Here is a 26,523-nt window from a genome sequence, read left to right on the forward strand (position 1 = left end):
AGCTCCACAGCTTTCTAGAAGCAGTTCAAACCCTGGCACTTTGTTGTAAATGCTTTGGCTGTTAACCACTAGGATTTTACTACTCTCATCTGTGAGGGGTATTTCAGTGGACCTTATTTCTCACCTTTCTGGGACTCCTACAGCTATTGTTTCTTGGACTGGATGGAGGCTCACCTAATATAAAAAGAACTCTTGTGTTCACTGCACATTTCATCAGTTACCTTCAACCTATAGTGCAAGTACAGGAAGTCACAGTCTAGTTTGTTTGAGAACCTTCAAAATCTGTAGTTACTTCTAATCAGGAGCCATAATCAGTTCTAGGAACAATGCTGCAATCTATAAGCTTCATTGAAATTTTGTGTGCAAGAGTGGTTCTCAATCTTCTCTGCCAGTTGTTGGAATGACCCATAGATTGGTGGGAATCATCTCGTACTCCACTAAAAATACAGACTAACATTTCTACTTAATATTTTCCTTTTCATTGACCTAGATCAAAACACAGTATATTGCTGTCTTGTCACAGGCACATACTTTGGCTTGGTGTGACTGTTCTGCAATTACTATTTGCTGGATGTAGAGTTGTTTATTTTTTTCATTCATGAATATATAGACTCTACCATGGACAGTAAAGTTTTCCATTAGAGAAACTTACTGAATGTGTGAGTGAAGTGCTTCATATTAAGTTGAACTTCTTGCACATCTGGTTATGCATTGTCTGTTCATGTGAAACATGATATGTTAATTATTTCATTAGCTGCCATATGATTACTTTTACATTGGAAAGGGCATATACAGTAGGTATTTGCACCCTAAAGCAAAACAAAACAAAACAGTACTTATTTATGTAATAAATATTTGTACGTATACCATAGGGCACTGCAGGGCTGAACTTACTCTCTTGTTCGATCCAAACAATGTAATGCTGTGGTTTAGACAATGGACTGTCATTTGGGAGGAGTGGAGGTCACAAACCAACATGGTCACACAACTTTATGTATCCACTGATGGGACATTAAATATTAATCTTCTTTGTCTTTTCCATTAAGCTAAACTCTATTCCATCTATTTCCTACTTAACACCGTGCTTTGCTCTTTGACCTCACTTACAACTGTAATTTAGGGATACAGTAGTATATCTGTTGCCAAATAATATGTAAATAATTTAAGAGAAAAAGGAGACCACTCACTGAATAGCAGAAGCATTGTGTCATTGAAAAGCACACAAAAAGAATGAAAATGTTGCTTGCTTTTGGACAAATCATTTAACGAGCTAGAGTACACATACATATACTGACATCACCACCCCACAAGCTTTGCAGCTACGCTGTACTGGCTGAACCAAGAAAGATTTCTTGATGCTGTAAATGAGTTTTCTGAATATATACTGAAACACAATGTAGTGCTAGAAATAAAGTCCAGGCTATCACATCTTTTCTGTTAGAGAAATTTGTGCATCACTCATGGCCCTTACACCACACAGATACACACTCAAATAGAAGACGAATATAGTCTACAATTCATAAACTAAAGAGTTCTCTTGTAAATAATAGAAATCAGTTAGGACTTTTATGTTGAAGCCTCTGAAATAATTTTATGTGATCTGGTATGATGAACACATAATAAAAGTCTTTGCTGATCCATCAAGAAAAACATAATAAAAGTGTCTCATATAACAACTGAACTGCAAAAAGTAACTGGGATAATGAGATGTAGTCTAGTCTACAATTGTACACATAAGCCATTCACCCTTTTACTATATAGGTACAACTATGATAAAATTAGTATTTTTGACAAAGAAACAATAACTCAGTTTTATTTCTGCCTGTAAATTATTATTGAGGAAAAAACAGTATAATTAAAATTCAGTCAGTTATTTACACATATTTTAAACAATTCAATTTTCTTTATTTTCGTTTTAAAATGATAACAGCTTATCTTCCACCATTTCCGTCAATGTAAATTTCTTGGGGAACATTCACTTCTTCAGCGTGGTATCGCAGCAGAGACTTCATTTCACACGCTGCCAGTTGACGAAGTTCGTTCTGAAATACGCAAATTTGATTGGTATTAGTACGTTTATAACGAAACAAAGAAATAAAAATTTTGTCAGAAGTGGGATTCGAACCCACGCCCTCAAATGAGGACCAGAATGCTCGGACCTACTTGCGTAGGCAAGGGTTAACCTTGAGTCTGGCGCCTTAGACCGCTCGGCCATCCTGACAACTGCTCTTCCAAGGCTTGTATAACAAATGACATTAATGTGAGTGTTCATTTCACATAGATTTTTCATGTGGCACGAAAACGAACAATAGCTGTGTGAAGTAAAACACTGAAAAAAACATCAATTGCGAATGTTTTCTTAGGGTTCAATAACTATATTAGCGAAGTCATCTGATTTCTTTCTATAAAGTTTGCAACTTCCTGTAAAGCCATTAAGGTGGAACTTAGAACTTAATACATTAAGCATTTAAAATGCAACTAGCGTACAGAAATTTCCTGACGCGTTGAGCTGGAGGAAAAATGAGAATCGATGTAACAACCACATTAACTAATAAAACTGTTTTCGATCACTATAATTAATTATTTCTAATTCAAATTCTCCAAGGCTGTTTAAGGATCTGTTGACTCTCCGTTCTCGATCAGGCACTCGCAAATACATTGAATTTTCGAAGGTATTGCATTACGTCACAGTGTTGGTTGTCGTTAAACGTTCAAAATGATGAATTTCGTGCACCACATAATAATTTGTACGTCCACCCGGGTCAAAAAATCATAAAAATACACAGATGTGCCACAATGGTAGTAATATTACTCAAAACAGTACACAGCTGATAAGAAAAAAATGCATTTCCAATTAACTTATATATTCATTAATATAACACACTAGCTTACGTCGCTTTGCTTTGTTTTTACCTGTAGCCATTTTGCTGAATATTATAAGTGAAAATAGAAGTTTGATCATCATAACATTATGCATCCTTCGGATACCATCGAACAATGATGACATTTTAGTATTTTTTTTTTTTACTTTGGTCATTGTTTAACAATGCTCTATTGATTCAAAGACGAAGTTGAGCGTAAAATTGAAAAATACACATAAATTCAGCACTGGATCTACGATATTTCTGAACTGCAGCAGACACTTGATAGTGGTGCCCCTCGCCTATTCGAATGCTTGAGATCGGAAGTCAAACATTTTTAAAAAATCTATCTTTCAAAAATATTGATTTTGTAACGTACATCTTCTTGAAGACGTTGATATATAAAAACATGTATGTTCGAGGAAATGTAAGACATATTACTTGGTCTTCAGTGTGACAAAGTACAGTACCACGCCTCTTCACACAGCATTCTTCTATCGCAAGTCACTGTATTTCGTTCTATTGAATTAAAACGTGTATATTTTGTAATGGAAGCCATCAAACCTATATTCAGTGCAATGGAAATTAAAATGTCCTGTGGCGCCTCTACAGCTCCCATTCGGCCGGTTTGACACGCTAGCATACAACCACCTCCTTCTAAAAAAATAAATACACCTCACATACAATTCTGGGTGAGGTTTTCTTATCTCGAACTCACAAACAATTTTGTCTTCACTAATTCTGTAAGTTTTCCTGCCACTGTCAAAACTTTCTTCTCAGGTTAACTTCAGTAACACTGCCAGAAACACCGCTTTAGTTATCTCACGTTTATTCTCCGTACAAAGTGCTTTCCGCGCTATTGCGAGAATAAAACTTACTGCGGCTGCTAACAGGGGGCGGTATACCTGTATCTTAGTAGTGTAGCGATCTGGCAAAAATTTTGTCAAAATTTCATTTTCTTGGGTACACCGAGAAGATAGTTTGTAATCTTTCTTACCTATTATTCCTGTTAGTCGTTTATTTCCACTCTGGTGGTCCGAATTCATGGATATCGCTAACAGTTATAACACCTGTCTTTCACACACCCATTAAGCCACATATGGCTTTGGTATCCACCTGTTCGGGTTTATTCGGCTCAGCTCGAATAGCCCTCTTCCCTTATGTCTGCAGGGAAATTTCTTTTTATTACTTGGTATGACGGGAATTCCCCTGGCAGAGACATCAGGTACACCATGCACGCATTCAAAAATCAACTTATGATTCGTTCAGAAATCAACTTAGAATGTGTTCAAAAATGTTAAAAAAACGAACAGGTATACGTTTCAAAATCATATGAATTATCAATAGATCAACATGGGCTGGATGCTATGCACTTCGTGAAAGATGTTTTTTTTTTTTTTTTTCCTTCAAGGATATGTATCCGGCGTGCCCTGAAATTGACACCCAGGGCATATACCCCAGTTTGCCACCCCATACACCTGGGCCTGCACACATTAAAGCAATATGTAGAATATATTGTGAAAAGCGAAACTTACAGTTTTAAATTAGGAATATGGTACACATTATTGACATCGCTTTGCACTGATCTTCGTCATGTCACGAGAACAAATTACCTCTTACTTTGGTCCAGGTAAGGTCTAGAAACAAAATAATTTGGAACTTCGGAGAAGGTACCCATACCCTTGTGGTGGGGCAGAAAGCGAGTTCGGTTTGTGAAAATTTTTTTTACTATTTTTTTCTGTATGTGAGAAGGGGACAGGGACAACAGCTGCTTTCTCCTGCCTCTCGCTGGCTGTGCCCTTGAAGTTTACACAAAAAAGCCAAAAATGCGTGAACAGCTTCTATCTACGAAAAATGTCAGTTACTTAATGAGTTTCATGATGTTCCATAGATCGTTTGAACTATTCCTTTATAGAAATGATGTGGAACAGATTAGTTTACAAGGATACGTATACTGCATGATTAATATTAACATTAATGAACACATTATTTTTTAGTCCTACTCATGCAACTACATTTGAAAACAAGTCCAGGAATATGATTTTAATTTAGATATATATCTTGCTTTGCTGCCTGTCAGATATTTTATGGAACTGGGCAAATGATCAAACATTTTTGTTGCTGCGTATAGAAATCGTTTGTGAGCCTTCTGTAATGGATACCAGTAACAAAGCTCATTTTCCCTCTTGCATTTTAGGTATAGACATGGTTATTCTTCTCAAATCCTGATGGATTGTTTATGGCGAATTTTATTAATGAATACACTAGGTCTTGTTAATCCAGCTATTCCTTGCACATATTAGCGGAAATACCAGATTATTGAGAGTCTTAAATTAAGTAAAAATAGAGGTATTATGTTTTACTAAATTCAAAGAAAATATTCATTTTCATAGAAAACTTCGTCCTTGGTGTGTACATGTGCAGTAGTATCACTCACTATGAAATATGTCTAAATTTTTAGCTGTTGCAATGGCGATATATGATTACAGTATGTTTTATCACACAAGGATCATTATCACTCTCATTGTAACTTTCCTGCATGCTTTTGATTATCTCTTCGTGTGTTAAAGTTTGGTCATAAATAGTTGCTCATCCAACATTGTACTCAGCAGCTAATAGCTTTCTATGAAGTACCCAAGACACACTCGTCTTAAATTCGAGTATCTGCTTCAGGTTCAGTATAGCGTATTTCCATTTAGAAGTCATGACATTGAACCATGAAGAAAGCCTCAATTTCAAACATATATACTGCAGTATTCAGTTGCCCTTACCGATGGGCTTTATGCAACCTGCAACCCCTCTGCAAAAACCATATGTGAGATTTTCATATTCTCTCACTCATTATGCACATTAGCCCTACAGAAAAAAATTACAGTACCTTTCTGGAGGAAATTTAATATTTTTAAGTTTTGTACTGGGATACATAATTGCCGGAGGTCACAGGTTTCGAGTTATTCAAGACAAACATTTAAAAGAAACCTTCAGCTGCATCTCCACCCCCATACTCATCCCTCACCAGTCAAAATTTCTAGTATGTAAATCCCTTCAAGCACAGTAGTTTCGTAGTCAGAAGGTCTGATGTACACAAAAAAGTAATTCTTTGTTTTGTACTGAAAAATTCACAAAATTATCAGGTAAAATTTTCACAAATGTCAGTTTTACATTTTCTAAGTGCTCAAGTAAGTTGGTGGATAACAAAGCCAGTAAGCGAAGAGCAAAAAACAGCGAATGTGGAAAATAATTCGTGCAGTCTCAAGTTTTTGTACAGTGGTAGGAGTGAGTGCCATAAACAACATACCGGAAATCCTGACTGGTGGGGACTGAATGTTGGAGTGGTGGTGTGTATGAAGGTCACTTTTGTGCGTTTTTCTTGAGTAGCTCAAAAGCTATGGCCCCTAGCGAAAACGTATTTCAGTACAAAATTTAACTACATTAAATTTCCTACAAAAATGTCCTGTTTATTTTTTCTATAGGACTAATGTTTTGCATGCAGCACTGACAGAATATGAATATCTCATGTGTGGTATTTGAATATATTGCGGTTTGCCTAAAATCCATCAGTAGGGAACGCTGATTCACTCTTATGACACTGTTTAACATTGTAATTAACTAACAATATTGTTGCACTTGAGAATTCATTACTGTATGTATCGTTTTTGCTTGAGCGGCTAGAGGTTGGCTGTGGGCTGGATTACTTAATTACTTACAGGCTGGATTATTGAAGGTCGAATTAGCGAGAGTTTAGTGTATATGTACTGTGACAGTGCAGTTAAAATGCCTAGGTCTTTGAAGAGGTACCTACATGAAGTCCTTGGGTGAATACTATATATTACTCTTACTGCTCAGTTTTGTACAAACAGTACTTTGTTTATAAGTGATGAGCTACCCCAGAAAATTATTCTATAAGACATTATTGAGTGAAAATAAGTAAAATATGTTGGGAGGTTAATTCATATACAAATGCTGTTAATTTTCTTGGGATAACAACTGATCCATACCAGCCTGAGATAGTCATATGAAGAAATTAGTATGGAACATTAGTAATGGTTTATCGTCTATACTTCAGTGTTTGTATTTCTGTTCTCAGAGTGGCTTATTATGCCTTGACACACAGCTGTATACAATATATCATTCTGTAGAGTCACTAAAGCAGTGTAACCAATCACAGAAGAAGACAATTAGGAAAACATACAGATGGCACACAGAGGTCATTGTTTACTTAGCTATAAAAAAGTTAAAATTATGACTTTGCCTAATGAATTTTATTTTGCACTGTGTATTTCACATCAATGAGAACTATGACAACTACCAACAGTATGACATGTCCTACAAGCACAATTCCAGGAACTAACATGACCTAAAACAATGAAATTATATTCATACAAAATTGCAGAAGTGTTTTATGGACAATTCAATAAAATCCTCTATTGTTGTTACCTGACATGGTCAGTCAGTGCAGGAGGTGATACACGAATTTGTACTGTAGTCTTCTTGTGAAAACCAATTTATTTGCCAAGATCGCTATTTTAAGACAATTACTGGCTTATGTACTAGTTTCAGTAACATATATTGCCATATTCAGATTCATAATGTCAGGCAGTGATAGATACATCACACAATGCTTAAACCACTTTGTCACATTACGACTATACATATGCAAAAGAAAACTGAGCCATTACAATGATATGTCAGGTGTGTTATTAGAATGTATGTACATGTTGTCATTCATATTCCAATTTTTATGTAGCTTTTGATAGCACTCATGGAATGTTATTGCAATGCCTCAACTTAATTATGCATATTGATTAATCCTAATTTGACAGAGTGATATAAGTATTGTATGATGTAACTACCACTGCCCAGTTTCATGGATCTGAAGATGGCAATACACATTGCAGAAACTAGTAATCCAGTAATTGTGTTAACATTGCGATCTTGACAAATAAATTGGTTTTCACAAGAAGACTACATTACAGGACAGTTTATGTCATACTTAAGCATACCAGAAGCCTAGTAATTCAAAAAGAAGAATAAACAATTCCTGCTAAAACAGATTGATTATGGAGTTGACGAATTTCTGATTTTGTATAAAAATGTTGCAATAGAAGTTTATGCATTATTGTAAAGTATTGTAATTAGTGATCAGCAGCATAACATATTCTATATTTTAGAGATTGTAGATTTGTTGAATAGATGCTTATATCTACAGCACATTGCATGCAATATTTTTACAGCCTCAGGTGACTACTGAAGTCCCTACAACAATAAAAACAAATTGCTAATTTATTAAAAGTGAACTTCCATACCAAGAGTTTACTGTAAACAGAGAACATGACAGAGTGGAGCTGTGTGCAATGTACTGCAAGAGCAAACGTTCAGACTGAAGATCTGCTGTGAGACACAAAACTAAACTGCTTCTAAGTTTTAGCAAATTAACTGTCGTGTATATTGTGGATGAATTGCAGTATTTCAGTGGTATTTGGTAGGATTCATGGAGATTAATAAAACATATTGTCTCAGCTTCAACAAAATATGTATCAACAGCAATGAGAAACTAGCACATATTCAACTTATGTTAGTATACTGAAGAATGTATACATAAATGCTACAGCATAGAATATATTTCACAAGGATAGTGATAAATTCAGAACTAGAAGAGGAGACAGACAAAGAGATTCATCTCATCAAAAGCATTCTCAGAAATCAGATGGAAAGTGTTCATTTCTCACACAGTGTACATGAAGCAGGAATACGAGTTAATGAACATTTATTACCATTTCCATATTACTAAAGACCAGATATTCTTTGCCTTTGCTACAGATAAATGTCAGTAATGAATGGAAAAAGTAATAAAGTAACTGTGACAGTAGGTCTTAAAACAGTCGAATTAAGACTAAACTATTGTTTAACTATCATATTGAAAAGTTTTGTTTTTGAAGACAGGAACTGTATTGACAGCCAATTAAATTAATTCAGTAGCAAAATGGACCTATAGTATCTTTGGAAAACTAAATAGGGTTTTCTTAACTAAGTATCCAATGTGTGGAAAGTTCACATTCAGAATGTGTTGCTAGTTTTGACTTATGGTAGTGAGGATGGATTTTTATTGAGGAAACAATTTAAAAAATGGTATTTGCTCATTGTGTGTTGGTGAGATGCTTGTTGGAAATCGCTAGAAGAGATGGAAAAAAACACACAAATGGGTCAGGAAACACGCTGGTATGAAATACGTGATTGTGACATCAATGAATATTACATGGATGTGTGCAGAATTGTGGTCAAACTAATGGGTGGTAGATGAACTGAGAAAGTTTGTTGCTGGATTACAGTTAGGGGAAGACCAAAATGGTGACCTCATGGAAAGCAAGTAGATGACACTAGAGAAGATGCAGAATTAACATAAGTGCCTGTAGCTACTGAAAGTGACCCATGGAAGTGTCTAGAGGAAGTCTTCATCCAGCAGTGGATATCATAGAGTTGATGATACTGATATTTTCCTTCTTATTCTTCTTGCTCCTCCTTGTGGAGACAATGGATCATTGATGTGATGATAAATAAGAAATGCTATGCTAACAAACTGGCGTACTGAAATTTTACTATATTGAAAAAAGAAAAAAAGATTATGGAGAACTCACCACGAGGATCTGGCAGATGGAGGCAGCATGTTTGGCACAAGTAGGTTCGGGACTGCGCTTTCCTGGACTCCAGTCCCTTGAGAAGGTCACCTGGGATGCCACCAGGTAGCAACACCATGCCGTCACCGTCAGTGCGAGAAACAGTCTGTGACAGAAGATGCCACTATAAAAAGATCCAGGCAACGTAAATTCAATAGTCACAAGAGCTTGATCTGCCTAGACAGTAACATCAGTGCACACCAGTTACAGCTACCAAAGTGCACGACCAATGAGCAATTTCTTATTTTGGCAATGGATAGTTCCATCTACACTGGATCAAATCTTGAATAGGTCACTTTCTTCTTAGTGGAAGAAAATGAAACATGTCGAAAAAAAGTTCTGTGTAGAGTAACAGAAACATTCAGATGGTATTTCAAAAAAACACAAGAACAGAAATTTTTAAATGTATTTCTCTACAGTTATTTCTTGACAGGCTTGTGAAATAATTTAGACTATCACATGTTTTGTTACATAGCTTATGCAGGCCACATATAAGGTTGTATTTACAGTCAAATTAATAAAAGTTCATTATTTTTTCAGTGTATATAAATTCGTTTGTGTTATAAAACGCTTTTTCTATCAGCCATGTCTCTTCCACCATTTTAAATTTATTTTCAATGTAATTCCCTTGTGTTACAAGGTATTCAGTTGAAAAACGTTTTGCCAGCATCTTGAAAATTATTTTTTACCTTACTCAATTGAGTCCAAGAAATGTCTAGTAAGTTCTTGTTTCTGGTACCATATAAATGCACATCTGACCTACTTTCATATTCATGGACATTCTGTTTATGATGCATAAGTACCCTGGGGACTGTGAGTATCTTATGTTCAACAAAGTATTGTTTTCAAGAAGTTAATTCACTGAAGCTGAATATATATCTGATGGCCCCAGCAGAGTTTCTCCAAAGAAATATCGCTTAATAGTATCCCATAACTTGTGTATGGAAAAGGCATATTATGCCATAAGTATGAGCTCTTTACTCACAAAATCCTTCAGTTTCCTTAAGGACATGAAACAGTTGCCAATGTACTGCAGAGCTTTTGTGTGTATTTGTTCCAGCATAATTTACTTCTTGGTAGATGCCTGACAACTTTACTGAGTGATTTTGTCCATTATAAATATATTTAAGAGGAACGGTTATATGGTATGAGGAGGAGGGAGTGTTTTGCATACCACTATCATTGCACCCCTGAGAACTAAAAGTTTTCTGCTATTACATTCATGGCCCCTTTGGAGTACATGTGGGGCGGTATTCGATCTCAGAATTCTAACAGTAAAGATCTGCATGTTACGTAACACTCCTGTTTAAGTGCCTGACACAGGGGCTGAATGAACCAGTGGCGAAAATTGCTGCTCTTCTTTGCATCTTCACTATCTGCACTCTTAATCCCAATTGGTGAGGGTTTCAGACTGACAAAAAGGAAATAGGAATCGGTCAATTTTTTTTTGAAAACCTACCCCTTTAAGGGTGTTAAAAAGAAGTTATTCCATATTATGGAGGTAGTATTAGCACCAAGACTAGAATAAAATTCCAATAAACATATCTTAAGAGCTATAACCGGTTATTCATATTCGTTTCTGTAAAACAGATCTCCTTAACTGCAAGCTCTTTGCTATTATGAACGACTTATAGAACGCAGTAAACTAACGAGAAGACATTATTATGTGACTTTGAAAAAGCAGAGCTTCTAATGTAATCTGTTTGCTATTCCAAACGACCTGTACTTGTGAACCATCGCTAAGGGAAGATAATCATTGTGGAGTCCTTTCATAGTAAGGCATGTTTCCATCCGACATATTAGGGAATCTTGCGCTCTCTGAAAAACTTCAGCTTGGTTACGGGTGCGCTGGCAGGCATAGATAACGTGTTCCCATTGTGTTTGTGCATCAATAATAGGACTTGCAAACACCAAAGATACCAGGTGTCCCCACAATAAAAAATCCAATGCATTAAGGTCTGGGGATCGAACTGGTCAACGTACTAGACGGCCAAGACGAATCCATTGTCCATTAAATGTCTGTGGGCGGAGTCTTCGGACATTTCGGAAAAAAACTGGTTTGCGCTCCATTTATCTAACTGTTGTTGGATTGATACTTACTGTAGCAGGACAGGCAAGTCATTTGATAGGAACTGACGACACCTTACACCAGTAAACCTATTAGTCTACTGCCAAGAATTCCTGTCCATACATTAAATGAAAATCGGCGCTGGTGCCTTGCTTCTTCAGCTGCGTGTGAATTTGCATTACGAAAATCGACAATCCCATCTCGCGTGAAGCTAGCGTGGCCTGTGAACAGTATCTTCGTTGTGAAAAGTGTACCTTCGCCACATCTTTGCCACTGGCGGAACAGGTTTCTACCAGGTTGGTCTCCTGACCGAAGAGCTTGGACATGCTTTACACGATATGAGTGCGACAACTGTCCACGCGAGACAGCCAAGACAAGACGATGGCTGACTCTGATAGATGCTGCGCACACTTGTTCCATGATCCTCTCCTGCTCGTTTCAATACTCGCTCCACCAGTACAGGAGTGTGTGTGGTACGAGGTGCGAGTCTGTCAAGATTAGCCGTTGGAGTTACGAAGCTAAAGACAACCAGTTGTTTGAAAAGACGGCTGAATAACTGTGCAGATGGCATCCAGCACTCTTGATATCTTTCAACGTACAAGACACTGAATAGGCGATTGCTTTCATTTGCCAGGTCACAACAGATCTGTCATTTCCCGTGTGGAACTATAGGCTTCCATAATGCTGGTAAGTGCAAAGATAAAACTACAATGTAAAAGCATTTCACAAACTTATCCCAGCACGACCTAGTTCCATTGTACACAACCTAGTTCTGCTGTAGTTAATGCACTTAGCCAGAACTGTAAATGCGCATTACAGTAACAACACTGACAGATGGTTGCTGCATGCTGTATCCATGGACAATAACAGAGGAATATGTCTTCATTTGTTTACTGCATTCTGTAGGTCGTTCTTAACAGCAAAGAGCTTGCAGTAGACGCGATGTGATTCACAGTAGCGAAATGAGTAAATGCTCATAGCTCTTCAGGTGTAGATGATATTGTATCTAGGAAAACATGACGTTCCCCGGTTGGTGCTAACATTTAGTGACTGATTTTAGAATCACATGAACGAATCCGCGCTAAAAAGTGCCATTAGCAGTTTCAGATATTTTCCACTGTGTTTGTTGTTGTGAGATATGAGGTTGTTTTTTGTGTGGCGTTTGTTGATATTACGAGTTCCACACATATAAGCAATGTATGATATGTTTCAGCTATTTGGAAGATATCATTAATTCTTCAGTTACAAAATTTTATGGTGAGTAAAATGCTACCTATTTTTAAAACTTATTATACGACATGTGGCTCGTTAAGCTGTACTTCGTAGGTTGTGTATCATCTTAACCTTCAAAACGAGGTCTTCTATTGCTGAATACATGATATCTGGAAATGAAGTGAGTTTCTTTAATGTCTTAACAATTTTTTCTGTCATGATAATGGAAAGGTGTATTAGTTGCAAATAGCTTCTATTTGAAAACGTAACTGGTATTTGATAATATAATTTATTTTATTCACTGATTATTGGTAAGTAGTAGAGTAATAATGTAACACACAGACTGTTAAATGCTTTATTGACAAGATTTTCTTGATCTTAACACTTTTAGATTCGAATGAATATTTGTTCCTAGGTACATGACGTGGACCTTGGAGCAGATTTTCACATTCGGAAGACCGTTACTTTTCCACAGCAACTTTTATAATTGTACAAAAAGACTGCTGCACAGATAAAGTGAACAAATAAAATGGAATAAGAAAATACATTTAACTTCTATTACAGGGCTGGCCAGGTTTCAAAGTCTCAAAAGTGTTCGAAGGAACAGCGTTCTCCCCTATGCATTAGAATCCTTGTTTACTGGACATTTTTGTCTTGCTTTGATCCATGCCGCATCCTCTGAAAATAGGGAAATGCTTTCTCTTAACACCCTCTAAGACTTAGACGGATGCCAGGTGAAATTCACTGAAAGGATTCTCAGGACTTAGAGTCTAAATCCTGAGAATCCTTTCAGTTAATTTCATTTGGCATCCGTGTTTTGGGTTACTACTTGTATATCGTCTTTCCATTTTAAAGCACTCCAGACGCGCACTTTTTGACAGTGGTGATGAGTGACAGCCAATCATGTAATCGAACAACTGTGAATCATCTATCAGATTTCGTTTCAAACTTTTTGTCTTATGCTACGCGTAGTCATGTTATTGTCGTGTTGTTCTGTTGGCCTATGTTCCGTATCTCTTCCTGTGTGCAACTAATAAAGAAAGTAATCCTATACGAGGTGTGTGAGAAAAGTAATATGAGACTGACTTTTTTTATCTCCCAAAGTTTTTATCTTTTTCAAACAACAATATTGTCCCCTTCAAAGCAGTTCCCTTCGGAAGCTGTACATCGGCGGAGCAGTTGTTCCTAATCGTGGTAGCAGCGCTGAAAGGCCTTTAACATATCGGTCACATTTCCTGCATGATCTCCACAGTCCTAAAGTGACGTCCTCTTCAGGCATTTTTCAATTCCGGGGAAAGAGAAAAGTCACAAGGACTGAGATCTGGTGAACAGAACAACAGGAGGTCAAAAATTTCATGATAGAAATGGCCATATGACATGAAGCGTTGTCATAAGGCAGCATCCACTTCTCTGCTATGTTCGGTCTCCCGATCCTTTCAAGGACAACTCGCGTACATGCTCGACGTTTACGTCGGTTTTTGGGCTCCCTGGGCGAGGTTCGTCTTCAACGTGTTTTCGGCCTTCCAAAAATATTTCTGGCAACGAAAAACTTGTGCTCTAGATAATCATGTTCCCCATAGGCCTTTTCCAGTCTTTCAAAAGTAACACTCGCGGCTTCCCCAAGTGTAACACAAAACCTGATGATACCACGTTGCTCTAAATTCCGCTGTCCCATTTTCGTAATTTAACAAAAACACAGTTTTACTAATGGTGCTCTGAAAAATCACGTGATGTGATGTGATTAGAGACTATGTACGGAGCTGAAAGTCGGACTGAGCATCCTGAAGATATGAACACAAGGATCTATTCAAGTAGACCAAACAGCGTTACTAGATCAAAATGGTTCAAATGGCTCTGAGCACTATGGGACTTAACTGCTGTGGTCATCAGTCCCCTAGAACTCAGAACTACTTAAACCTAACTAACCTAAGGACATAACACACATCCATGCCCGAGGCAGGATTCGAACCTGCGACCGCAGCGGTCGCGCGGTTCCAGACTGTAGCGCCTAGAACCGCTCGGCCAATCCGGCCGGCGTTACTAGATCGCTCGTAGTGTTGCCAATGTCATTACTTTTCTCCCACACCTAATACCTCGTACATAAAACGCCTCAAAGGTCGTTTGATCCTTTTCTACCTCGTCGGCAAGCGACGCCTGTTTCACTCAAGCTTCTACCTTAATACATAAACAGTGTTGTAGATCAAGGGAAAGAGTCACAATAGATTAAAGACTCCCAGAAAACTTAGTGATGTAGATTACTTTTCAATAAAATCTGTGTACTTCGCTAGATGAGATTGTCATGAAGAGAAGGGGGATAGGATTGAAAAGCAAGTTTGTGGAAGTAGGAGTCATTCGACGTCAAGAGCCTCAGAGACTATGATAGCCCAGTCTGGCAGGAATCTAGGAAGAAATTGGCTGTGCCTTAGTCGAAGGAACTGTGAGGACATTGTCTCAAAGAAATCTTGAGAGACTATGAAAACAGAAAAAGGCAACAGCCCGGGGAATTAGAGCCATCTCTTGTCGAATGCAAGACCATTTGGTGCTATTACACATCACATATCACCTATTTCTATTAACTTATCCATATTTGGAACGAGCAGATTTCAGATGGCCATCCAGCTATTTCTATTCGTGTTTCTCCTAGTCCTCCCTGCCTATCTCACTTCAGGTGGATGACAGTGTTTCCTTAAATAGGTCACGTCTGCGTCCTTCCCCCCTCCCCCCCTTTTTTTTCTAAATGACATGGTGCCTTGTATACGATGTCGATGCATAAACCTTTTAACAGCATTCACTCCTCCTTAGTTTATATCGCCAGATATGGGCTTTGCTGTCAACCATAAAATGTTACACGATATGACATTTATACTTTGGTAGTGCCATAGGAGTCAGTTTTGAAACCGAGCTGCTCAGTAATTTTCCAACATTCAGAATGTCCAGTAAATGCAATACCCTGCAGTAGTGGAAAAGAGGTGGCGTCTTTGCGTGGACGTCCTGAGTCATCAACAAAGTGCTGTTTCAAATGAACACTTTTCATACTTATTTCCCAAGGAAAGGTTGAAAAACCAGTCCTACGGTTATTTCCTTACATTCACCCGCCCGGATATCCGTTTATGTTAAGGCGCCGCTTCGAGGACGGTTTCCCACTTCCCACTTTGTGAATAGAAGGCTAGTACCCAATGTTCGCCTCAGTTACACGATTCGCAACATTTAGAAAATTTTCGCTCGCCTCAACATTAACACTACAAGCGGAAGGGTGGAGTACGCCTAATCCGCCTTACGGGGTAACGGGTGGCGGCATAAAGGGCATTCGGCCATCCATTACATTAACCACGCCAAATCCGTTCCCGAACCTTGCCGACCCTGAACCTATTCGGGACACAGGTACAAGAGAAAGAAGAGGAATATTATTTCCTTTCATTTATCGCTTTGTTCACAATGATGACCATCTGTTAATATGACAAATGCCGAATTGCATCGTGATTCAGAGTCCATACTGAACTGTAGGTTCCTCTACAACTGGCTGGGTAAATCATTTCAGAAGTTGGGTGAAGGCAAGTACCACATGCAATAGCACCATAGCCAGTAAACTGCTGCGGTGTTGAAACAGTTCGTTGTGTTCGGCGCTGCTTTATTTTTTTTATTAATAACAAACTGTATGAAATGCGATGAATAGGTAAAATCAGTTGTAGGAGAGAGCAATAGCAGACTTCCATTTATTGGTAAGTTCTGTCAAAGTTCAGTGCGTACATCTGCACTCCATAAGTTACCTTATGGTGTACGGCAGAGGGTATTTTGCGTATACACTTTCGCTTCCCCACTTTCCTGTTGTAGTCTTTGAGAGAACGACTGTTGGTAATCCTACGTATTATCTCTGATTTTACTTTCACGGTCTTTTCTTGAGATACATTTAGAGCAAAGCTAAATGTTGATTGATTTTTCTACGAATGTACGCTTTGAGTATTTTAACAGTAAATTGCTCTCTTGTGACGTCTGCCACTGAAGCTGAATAAGCATCACTGCGACTCTTTTACCCTTACTAAACGAACCCTTGACGAAACCAGCTGTTGTCCTTTGTATCTTGTGTATTTCGTTTATCAGTCCTATCTGTTAAGGATTCCAAACTCAGGAGCAATACCAAAGCATTAAGCGAACGAGGAGTTTAGAGCTATCTCCGTAGTGGGTAGACTACACGTTCTGAGGATATTACCAGTGAATCTCGATCTGGTATCTGTCTTTTCTATGATTAATTTCATGTATTCGTCCCGCTTTAAATCGATCCGTACGCATATTCTTAGATAATAACAGTTGTGACTCTTTCCAGGGATTCATTGGCTGATGTGTCTTTCTGCCTATTTATAGGAGTCATATTATATTTACATGAAATGTATTCACATGTGCGAAAATGGACAACCATCAGCTGTATAGTGGAATGACTGACAATGAAAATTTGTGCCCGACTGGGAGTCGAATCCGGATTTCCCGCTATTCGCGAGCGGTCGCCTTAGCATTAGGCTATCCGAGCACGACTCACTGGCAAACTTCCATATATCATCAACCGTGTGTCCGCAGCCTGCAGTCGTACATTCATTTTATGTACATCCGTGTAGGTGTCGGCGGATAAATACGATATGGCAGTGGCTGTGTTGCTCAGAAGTGCGGCGCAATTTTCTTTCAAACATACATGCATGTCCTAAGGAACATTGCACCGTACTTCTGAACAACGCAGGCACTGAAACATTGTATGTTATATTTGTTTATATCCATGGTAAATCGTCATTCTTGACAGCACAAGTCCATTATCTGGAGATCTTCCTATGTTTCTTTACACTTTTCTATTCTTGCAACTTTTCTATACACAAAAGCGGCATCTGCGAATAGTCACGGAGCTTCTAAAGTTTTCCACTCGTACTTTATGTACTCTTTGAACAGTACGCCCTCCGTCAAAGAACAAAATGCTGTGTTCTGTTTGATAAAAACTCTTTTATGCAATGACGAAGCTGGCCTGATATTCAGTACGCCAGTATTCTGCTCATTGGATGGCAATGCAGAACTGTTTTCCGGAAGTCAGCCTGTTCGCCGGTATCTGCTGCCTTGTGGGTCTCGTGGGCGTACGGAATCCATGTTGATTCTTACACAAGATACTCGTATTTTCAGTATCCATGATAGGTAAGTACAATATGTGCATCGGAATTCTACAAAAAATTGACGTCATCGATGTGATCCTATAACTTCATGCATGTGTTCGATGGCTCTTCTCGGGAACGGGAATGACCTGCCTGTTTTTCCAATTACCCGGAAGGTTTCGTTCATCCAGCGACCTACTACAGAATGCCGTTAGAATAAGAACGAATAATTTTGCATACTGTACGTAGGGGTTTCCCACCAGGTCCATGCCTTTCCTCTGTTGAGCGTTTCCAGTTTACCAGGAGATCCGTGCGAAACTCGTATTTTTATAGTTTTAAATAATGAGGGTGTTTGGAATAAGTAAAGTCGTTGGGACAAGGGTAGTTGTGGGAATGAAGAGAAAACATCGTTAAAAATGAACCGAACGACATGAAATAATAATGATGAATTTATGATACATCCTTGTATACACATCGCCGTGTACATAATTTTCGTAGGGTAGCGAGGTTCCCTTCTCTCTCAGCATGTGTTTGAGCTGCAGCCACCCGTTTGGAGCAACGCTTCTCATCGACAGTTCCCAACGTTGTTTTTCTTGGCATCGTAAACTTGTTATTTACTGTTTATGACTAGTATTTCCACCACCCTGTCGTTGACAAAAGTTAATAAATAATGAGCAAATACAAACATACAATTAAAGAAGTAAAGAAGTGTGATTCACTGCTCATGACAATACTTGATCGTCATCAGTTGCTTGTAACTCTGACTTGAGACCATAATGTTTACATTTACGTGTTGTTGTAGAGAAGTGCAATGATAAAAGCGAATATAAAATACAAAGAAGTAAATAAGTGTGAAATGTATAGGTTAGAACGTAGTGTTCGCTTCTTGCGTGACACGTTCCACATCATAACGGCTACCGTACCGTGGGATTGATCAATGGAACACGCAACCAACTAACTAACACTAAGGCCACGATAATCTCTATCTGTACAGAGATTTTAATTGCACTTCGTACTGTATGTAAGCACGGTAGGCCTTAGTAACAATAGGTAAACCACAGTTCAAGTCGATAATAACTAATATGTTTGACGTTTCGGAAAGTACATTCGTTTAGAAAAGTCAACTTGTACGACTGGCAGAGATAATGGATTACCGCAGGATTACGGTTATTATCTCTAACAATACTGTATACAAATTATCCACTTAATAAGTGCTTTAAAACAAATAAAATTATATTTGTAATAAAATAATTTGAAAGGAAAGCCTCTTATTCGAGATTAATAAGTTAGCTTCGTAAAATGCAGGTACGAAGCTGATGCCCTTTTGCTTATGATAGTTAAAAGCCTCTTTTATGTTAATATTTTCCAAAAACAGGAAGTGTTAGCGCAAAATTGCGGTGTCAGAAGACGGCTAAGAAACCTTTATAACGATTGCTCATTCGTCCATGTATGTTTAGTACGAGTTGAGAAAAAGGGATTTTGACTTGAGGAATAATATATATGTTTTCTATCCCGCAAATATTTATACGATATGTGCCATTTTGATGTTCGTGCGACTGTTTTAAGGAGGAACCTCAGTTCCAATTCTGGAGTGCTGCTCGAGCGTTTGGTGGCCTTATCAAGTAGACACAACAGCAGATAGTAGATATCGAACGATTTTAGAAACGCGTTGCTATGATGGTAACAGGCCGATTTAGCCAAATACGAGTGCGTAATATGTGCTCGGAGAATTTAAGGAGAAATCTCTGGAAGAAAGCCGACCCTGTTGTCGGAAAAACTTCCTGGAAATTGAAATAAGAACACCGTGAATTCATTGTCCCAGGAAGGGGAAACTTTATTGACACACTCCTGGGGTCAGATACATCACATGATCACACTGACAGAACCACAGGCACATAGACACAGGCAACAGAGCTTGCAGAATGTCGGCACTAGTACAGTGTATATCCACCTTTCGCAGCAATGCAGGCTGCTATTCTCCCATGGAGACGATCGTAGAGATGCTGGATGTGGTCCTGTGGAACGGCTTGCCATGCCATTTCCACCTGGTGCCTCAGTTGGACCAGCGTTCGTGCTGGACGTGCAGACCGCGTGAGACGACGCTTCATCCAGTCCCAAACATGCTCAATGGGGGACAGATCCGGAGATCTTGCTGGCCAGGGTAGTTGACTTACACCTTCTAGAGCACGTTGGGTGGCACGGGATACATGCGTACGTGCATTGTCCTGTTGGAACAGCAAGTTCCCTTGCTGGTCTAGGAATGGTAGAACGATGGGTTCGATGACGGTTTGGATGTACCGTGCACTATTCAGTGTCCCCTCGACGATCACCAGTGGTGTACGGCCAGTGTAGGAGATCGCTCCCCACACCATGATGCCGGGTGTTGGCCCTGTGTGCCTCGGTCGTATGCAGTCCTGATTGTGGCGCTCACCTGCACGGCGCCAAACACCCATACGACCATCATTGGCACCAAGGCAGAAGCGACTCTCATCGCTGAAGACGACACGTCTCCATTCGTCCCTCCATTCACGCCTGTCGCGACACCACTGGAGGCGGGCTGCACGATGTTGGGGCGTGAGCGGAAGACGGCCTAACGGTGTGCGGGACCGTAGCCCAGCTTCATGGAGACGGTTGCGAATGGTCCTCGCCGATACCCCAGGAGCAACAGTGTCCCTAATTTGCTGGTAAGTGGCGGTGCGGTCCCCTACGGCACTGCGTAGGATCCTACGGTCTTGGCGTGCGTCGCTGCGGTCCGGTCCCAGGTCGAGGGGCACGTGCACCTTCCGCCGACCACTGGCGACAACATCGATGTACTGTGGAGACCTCACGCCCCACGTGTTGAGCAATTCGGTGGTACGTCCACCCGGCCTCCCGCATGCCCACTATACGCCCTCGCTCAAAGTCCGTCAACTGCACATACGGTTCACGTCCACGCTGTCGCGGCATGCTACCAGTGTTAAAGACTGCGATGGAGCTCCGTATGCCACGGCAAATTGGCTGACACTGACGGCGGCGGTGCACAAATGCTGCGCAGCTAGCGCCATTCGACGGCCAACACCGCGGTTCCTGGTGTGTCCGCTGTGCCGTGCGTGTGATCATTGCTTGTACAGCCCTCTCGCAGTGTCCGGAGCAAGTATGGTGGGTCTGACACACCGGTGTCAATGTGTTCTTTTTTCCATTTCCAGGAGTGTATATTTGACGAATATAGCACTACAGTTATCCATCATATATTTCGCGTAGAGATCATGACAAAGAGATAAGAGAATTAGGGGACGTACAGAGGACCACTGATATTTTGCTTTCGCTTCATACGCTTATGGAACAGGACAGAAAATCGCTAATAATGGCACAGAGTACCTTCCACAGTGCACTGTTCAGAGGTTTGTCAAGTATAGCAACAACTGTAGATTTAAACGTAGTGGGTAAAAATTGGCGTCGGGGTTCAGAAGCTTTTCAACATCCGTATTTAGGTTTTTCTGCATCGATTAATCCCTTCGGAACGAACATCACCGAAATCTTTATCGATCCTTGCCCATTTCGACTTTGTTCTCCGTCTTCAGTGAACCAGTTATCAAAGAGCTTCCTACCTTCGAAAAGCAAAGTAATTTCGTAGACCGGTTTTTAATGCAACAATAGTTGCTAAATTGACAGAAACGATCACTGCCATCGTACAGAGAACTATTGTAAACAGGTCCAGTATGCACCTGACGCACGACAGTCAACATGCAGTTCAAATCCCTGTACTAACGTAAACTACCACAGACAACTTTGGTAAGCCTAAACCCAGCCACTGCAAAGAGAATTACGCAATCTTCAGAATAATTTGTTTTCATCGTACAAACAACCATAAAATTAACCGTGCAGATAAGTAAATTTTAAAAATGTTTTCATGTGTGTGATTATGTCAGTTCTATGTCGAACCGTGTTTAGTGAATGTTATTCGGCGGGGCATGTCTAGGGACAGCTTGTGTCGTGCCTGAAAATCAGAGCATAAAGTTTTTTTTTCCATTAAGATGCTTACTGACAGTTCCGAAAACGACAACTGGAACAACTTATTGCTTTAGCTCTTAGTCACTGACAGTTTTAGGACCGGGCACATTGCTGTTTAAAATCCAAAAATAAAATCTGTAGCTTATGCTTTCGTGAGCCTGGTAACACTGTTGTTGATTCATACTCTCATATGAAGTTGGGTGCAAATACAGTGAAGGTGGGCTTTGGAGTGGAAGAGCTGGGGCAGAGAACTTAAGGTGAACGGATGAAGGTAGTGCCAAGAACATGCAGACATCCTAAAACCGCATACACACCTAGCGACGAAGTCGAGGCATACGTTTTAGGGCTGCTCCGCAACATTTTTCTCATGTTTCGTGTCTGTCTAGTTCCTCATCTAAACGGGATAAAGGCGACAATCTTGTTCGACTACTTGTAGCAAGTACGTTTACTGAGTCAGTTTCTACTTGTTGCCACAAAGACAACATTGAAAATAACAGAAAATTTTCTAGCTGTGCCACGTCTTTGGAATGTGACATCCCAAGACTACAAAAACGGAAGCAAAAGGACGGTGCTACGGAGTATTTGGCCAAAAAACAGGAAATGTCACAACACGACATGGCAAAACTACACAACTAAAACCACATTTTGAGAGGAAACACAAGAGGTTACACGAGTCAAAACAAGTGGTTCTTCCCCAAACAAGTCAAACAGGTTTGTTTAATTAATGAAAAACCGCTCCACCTGTCGCTGAGAACTTTACTAAGGCCACTAACGGTTTGGTCTTTGTATAGGCCATTTCAAGTGGTTCTGAAAACTGCCGTAAATATATATAGACGTACATAATAAAAAGTGAAAAAATAAGGCTTACGTATGTACAATGTAAGTACAGATATGTATAAAACTTACATTACGCTGTAGAGAAACAACGTCCAAATGATAAAAGTACAATCTAACCGGATTTAAATTTTACATGCCCAATGATATCGTCAAAAACATGGATGTGTCAAGATTATGCAGACTGTATAATTAATAGATTATAAGTATTATTTGAGTTTAAGAGGATTTATGTCTTGACATACAAGCATGGTTACCCCCCCCCCCCCCCCTTACTGTTTAAACCGCAGTGCATGTAATCCAGGGGATGCCAGCATACAGACTGCGACGAAGGAGACTCTAGTAGGCATATTTTATTTTATTTCATAGCTTATACAGTACGGTACACATGCTTTTGCGTGCACTGTACTGAGAAATATTAATTATATGGGCGTAGATATGTATCATTTTTAAGGAGGGAAAGCAGAGATAAGGATTCTATCGAGTGGTAAACCGTACACTCCATGAAGGCGTAAACAGAGGCAGTTCGCAGTAGCGATGAGTTTGCAGTTTACTGAGAACACGCAGCATTTAAATTAAGAAACAGCAGAAGAACTCGCATCGAGAAATTGATGATATTTTTTTTCGAAAATGAGAATTGGAGTATTCTGTAAGGATGGCGGATTCCAAAGGCAGAGTACCACATCATTTGAGATAACAGTACCTCCAATCCATTCCCCGCCATCAACATCCCACAGTGCAAATAGCAATCACTCATTCTTTTCTGACTCTTCCTTTCTTTATACATTGCTATTGTGAAATTCCCATCCAAAATTCAGAGACCACCTGTAACCAAACTGTACAAGTATTGTTAGACAAATTTAAGCAATAAAATAAATGTAGTTGCTAAAGTTATATTTAAAAACAATCATTGTCAAAGTAGATTATACTGTCAATAAAAATAGTATAATTTCCTGTCTTCACAAAGCCTTTCAACGAAGTATTTATGGCTTCAAGGATTTTCTGGGACGATATATGAGATCGTTTGTAATGAAATTCTAAATGTGTACGTCAAGCTGATGAAATATTCTCCACTAGCAAGGAATTGGAGCATGACAGCTACGACCGAGGATGGAAGGGTTACCCTAAACGAAGTGGAATCTTAAGAATTCTTTTCTCCAACCACCTGAAGAAGCGTTTTGAAATCGTCAAGGCACATTCTTAAAAAAAAAATTCTGAAAACCATAGCATCTTTCAGTTTTAAGTCTTCGAGAAGATTCATGCAAAAGTAACGCCTCCTGAAAATTGAGTTTTCCTCCAGTAACATTAAAAGCTCAGACACCAATTTCTTGGAATATCGCTTTTTGATTTTTATAATGCAACTGACTCGGAAGGTCTGGACACGGAACTTTGTATAGCCGCTGTCGCTATGCAGCGTACTGCGACTGTGCATATACAATGTCGTTCGATTTTGTCGCTAAGTGTGTACGTGCCTGCAAGGTTGCAGCCATTTTGAACAATATTTCAAAACAGAAGTAATGTGAAAATGTGATGTCAAATCTAAAGATATTTTTATTTTTGAAGTAGAAATACAGACTGACGTAGCCCCCGTTACATCCGTAACGAAATAAGAAAATGGACTTTGGCTGTATCCACAACTCTTTTTACCTGTAATCGGTAACTGGAGCTTCGATTGTATACATTTTTTGTCAGACTACAAGTGTGGAGCGTTATAAATCTACATACAGGGTACTGTCGCCTATACAAAGCATACAAAATAAATTTTTATGAGGAAAGTGATTGAAAAGGAGGTAACATATAGGCAAACTGATAAACTTCCCTTAGAGGAGTGAAGATTTTTAAAAAGATTCTCTTCTGTGATATCAATAAGCTTGACTGACGTAACATAGCCGGAGGATAAATGCCTCTCATCTACAATCGTTTAGGAAAGAAGCATGTAGCAGTTTAACTTCTTGTAAAAATTTACATTTTTCGCAGCTCGTGCTGCTAGACATCAAAGTTTACTGCGAGAACAAAATTACAAAACGAACTGGTAAAACAAGAGATAAAAAATTTCAGATTTTAAGCACTTAGTTTTCGCATTGCAGGTATTTCTGCGATAACTCTTCGATGGGTGGTGTAAATACGTACTTTGTCAGGGTACTACGCCCTTACTGTAGGTACTAATCGATCTCACACCTATCTAACTAAAATTTATTATCAATAGTGATAACTTCGTTTCACAACAGAATTTCTAAGTGTTGTACAGGACATTTCACAATTAATGTTACATTTTTCTAGAGGCTGCAGAGGGGACTTAGTAGATTAAGTTTTACATATGAACCCATCTCTGGAAACATCATCAGATCGTCAAAGTTATAGGCTTCGACGCATGTAACCGTATGTATACACAGGGTGATTCCGTAATGGTGTCACAGACTTTTTAGGTTGATAGCGAAAGATAAATGTATCAGTCTGAGGTAAGGTTCCCTGCACCGGAAACCAACGAATCGGAAGTCATAAAAGGACACCGTTCTCATGCCTCTGACCGTGGAATACACGTACCGATACTGTCGTTGCTTAGACAGTAGGGCAGACAACTTTCGTAGTTGGACCAAAGCAAAGAAAAAGTGTTCAGTAAACATGGACTCTAAAATGCTTACCTGAGGAGCTATGAGCAAGTGTTAATCTTCGCTAGTGCGAAAAACATCCCCGCTACTGTACAAGTGCTCATGCTCTAAAGGTACGCATTTTAGTGCCCATATTTACTAGACATTTTTTCTTCTCTTGGTCGATAATATCACCTCTGAAAGTCGCCTGTCCTACAATCTTAGCAACAACATTACCAAAGCATGTTCTTCACTGTCCGAGGTATCAGAACGGTTTTCACTAATAATTTTCGACTCGTTAGTTTCCAGTACAGGGACCCTCGCATCAAATTGAAACATACTAGAAAATGTATAACATTATCACGGAATCACCATTTATATACATACATTTACAGGCGCCAGGGTCTGTAGCTTTGACGCTCTGTAGGATCGTTGGATTACATTTCAGGACATGGGTACGGAACGTCCTGCACAGTTAATAATAAGGACAGGAAGGAAAACGTGAGACGATTGTTAACGGATAATAATTGAAAAAAGAAGTCCTAATGTTCGCGTCTCTGCATTTGTTAAAAGTCGTGTAATAGTTCCTGTACTCGTGTATCGCATGGGAAACTTCTACTGTATTTACATGAAATGACAGTATGGGACCAAAGTTTTACATGGCCATACGAACATCATATAGGTGTAGTGATAATTACTTCATCTCGAGTGTATATTAACTGGAAGCCCCAGACATCAAGGACTTGATCTCGTTAACACAGACAAAGTCATGAGTTAAGCAGAGGGGAGCATTTCGTAGTTGGAGGAAATGTAATAACTTCGTTCGGTCAGAGTGGAAGTCTTTCAAACGTCCCTAATCCCCAGAGCGTGAGTAGCAGCACGGTGAGCAGCTTGCGGACGCACACGTACCTTGCGACCATGTTTGGGCTGTGCTGGAGAGGCTGCGGAGTGTTGACGAGATGCCGATTCGCCGCTGTCTGCGGTCGGACGCCGGCCGGCGCGCTTTTATATGGCCACGCTGGGCGTCGCGGCGCCTGTCGCCGTGGAGGGTTGGGGGCGGGGGCGGCGGTGGGAAGGGGGAGGGGTGGGGGGAGGGCGCCGCGGGAATTATTGGCCAATCACGCTGCGGCGCGCGGGACGCCGTGAGCGACGTGGGTGTAGTCGCGGACAGAG

At 39.6% G+C, this 26,523-nt stretch overlaps 1 protein-coding gene and 1 non-coding gene across 2 annotated transcripts; both read right to left on the minus strand.

The window, feature by feature from the left end:
• Window positions 1-1,811: 1,811 nt before the first annotated feature.
• Window positions 1,812-26,325, minus strand: LOC126188007 (uncharacterized). The gene is made up of 3 exons (XM_049929424.1): window positions 26,260-26,325; window positions 9,497-9,641; window positions 1,812-2,042 (listed from the first exon to the last, which is right to left on the minus strand). Exons 1-3 carry the CDS (start codon window positions 26,268-26,270, stop codon window positions 1,932-1,934), a joined length of 267 nt encoding a protein of 88 aa, XP_049785381.1. The 5' UTR covers window positions 26,271-26,325; the 3' UTR covers window positions 1,812-1,931.
• Window positions 2,105-2,221, minus strand: Trnal-caa (transfer RNA leucine (anticodon CAA)). Its single transcript has 2 exons — window positions 2,184-2,221; window positions 2,105-2,150 (listed from the first exon to the last, which is right to left on the minus strand). It is a non-coding gene; the product is annotated as a tRNA-Leu (tRNA).
• Window positions 26,326-26,523: the final 198 nt, after the last annotated feature.

The sequence above is a fragment of the Schistocerca cancellata genome, chromosome 5 (genome assembly GCF_023864275.1).
Source record: "Schistocerca cancellata isolate TAMUIC-IGC-003103 chromosome 5, iqSchCanc2.1, whole genome shotgun sequence".
NCBI lineage: Eukaryota > Metazoa > Arthropoda > Insecta > Orthoptera > Acrididae > Schistocerca > Schistocerca cancellata.

What these genes read in the sequence shown, in the direction of transcription:
- LOC126188007 (XM_049929424.1), bottom strand. An exon ending in CCATCTGCCAGATCCTCGTG is followed by an intron (nt 2,043 to 9,496) that starts GTGAGTTCTCCA and finishes TGCGTATTTCAG; the next exon opens with AACGAACTTCGTCAACTGGC.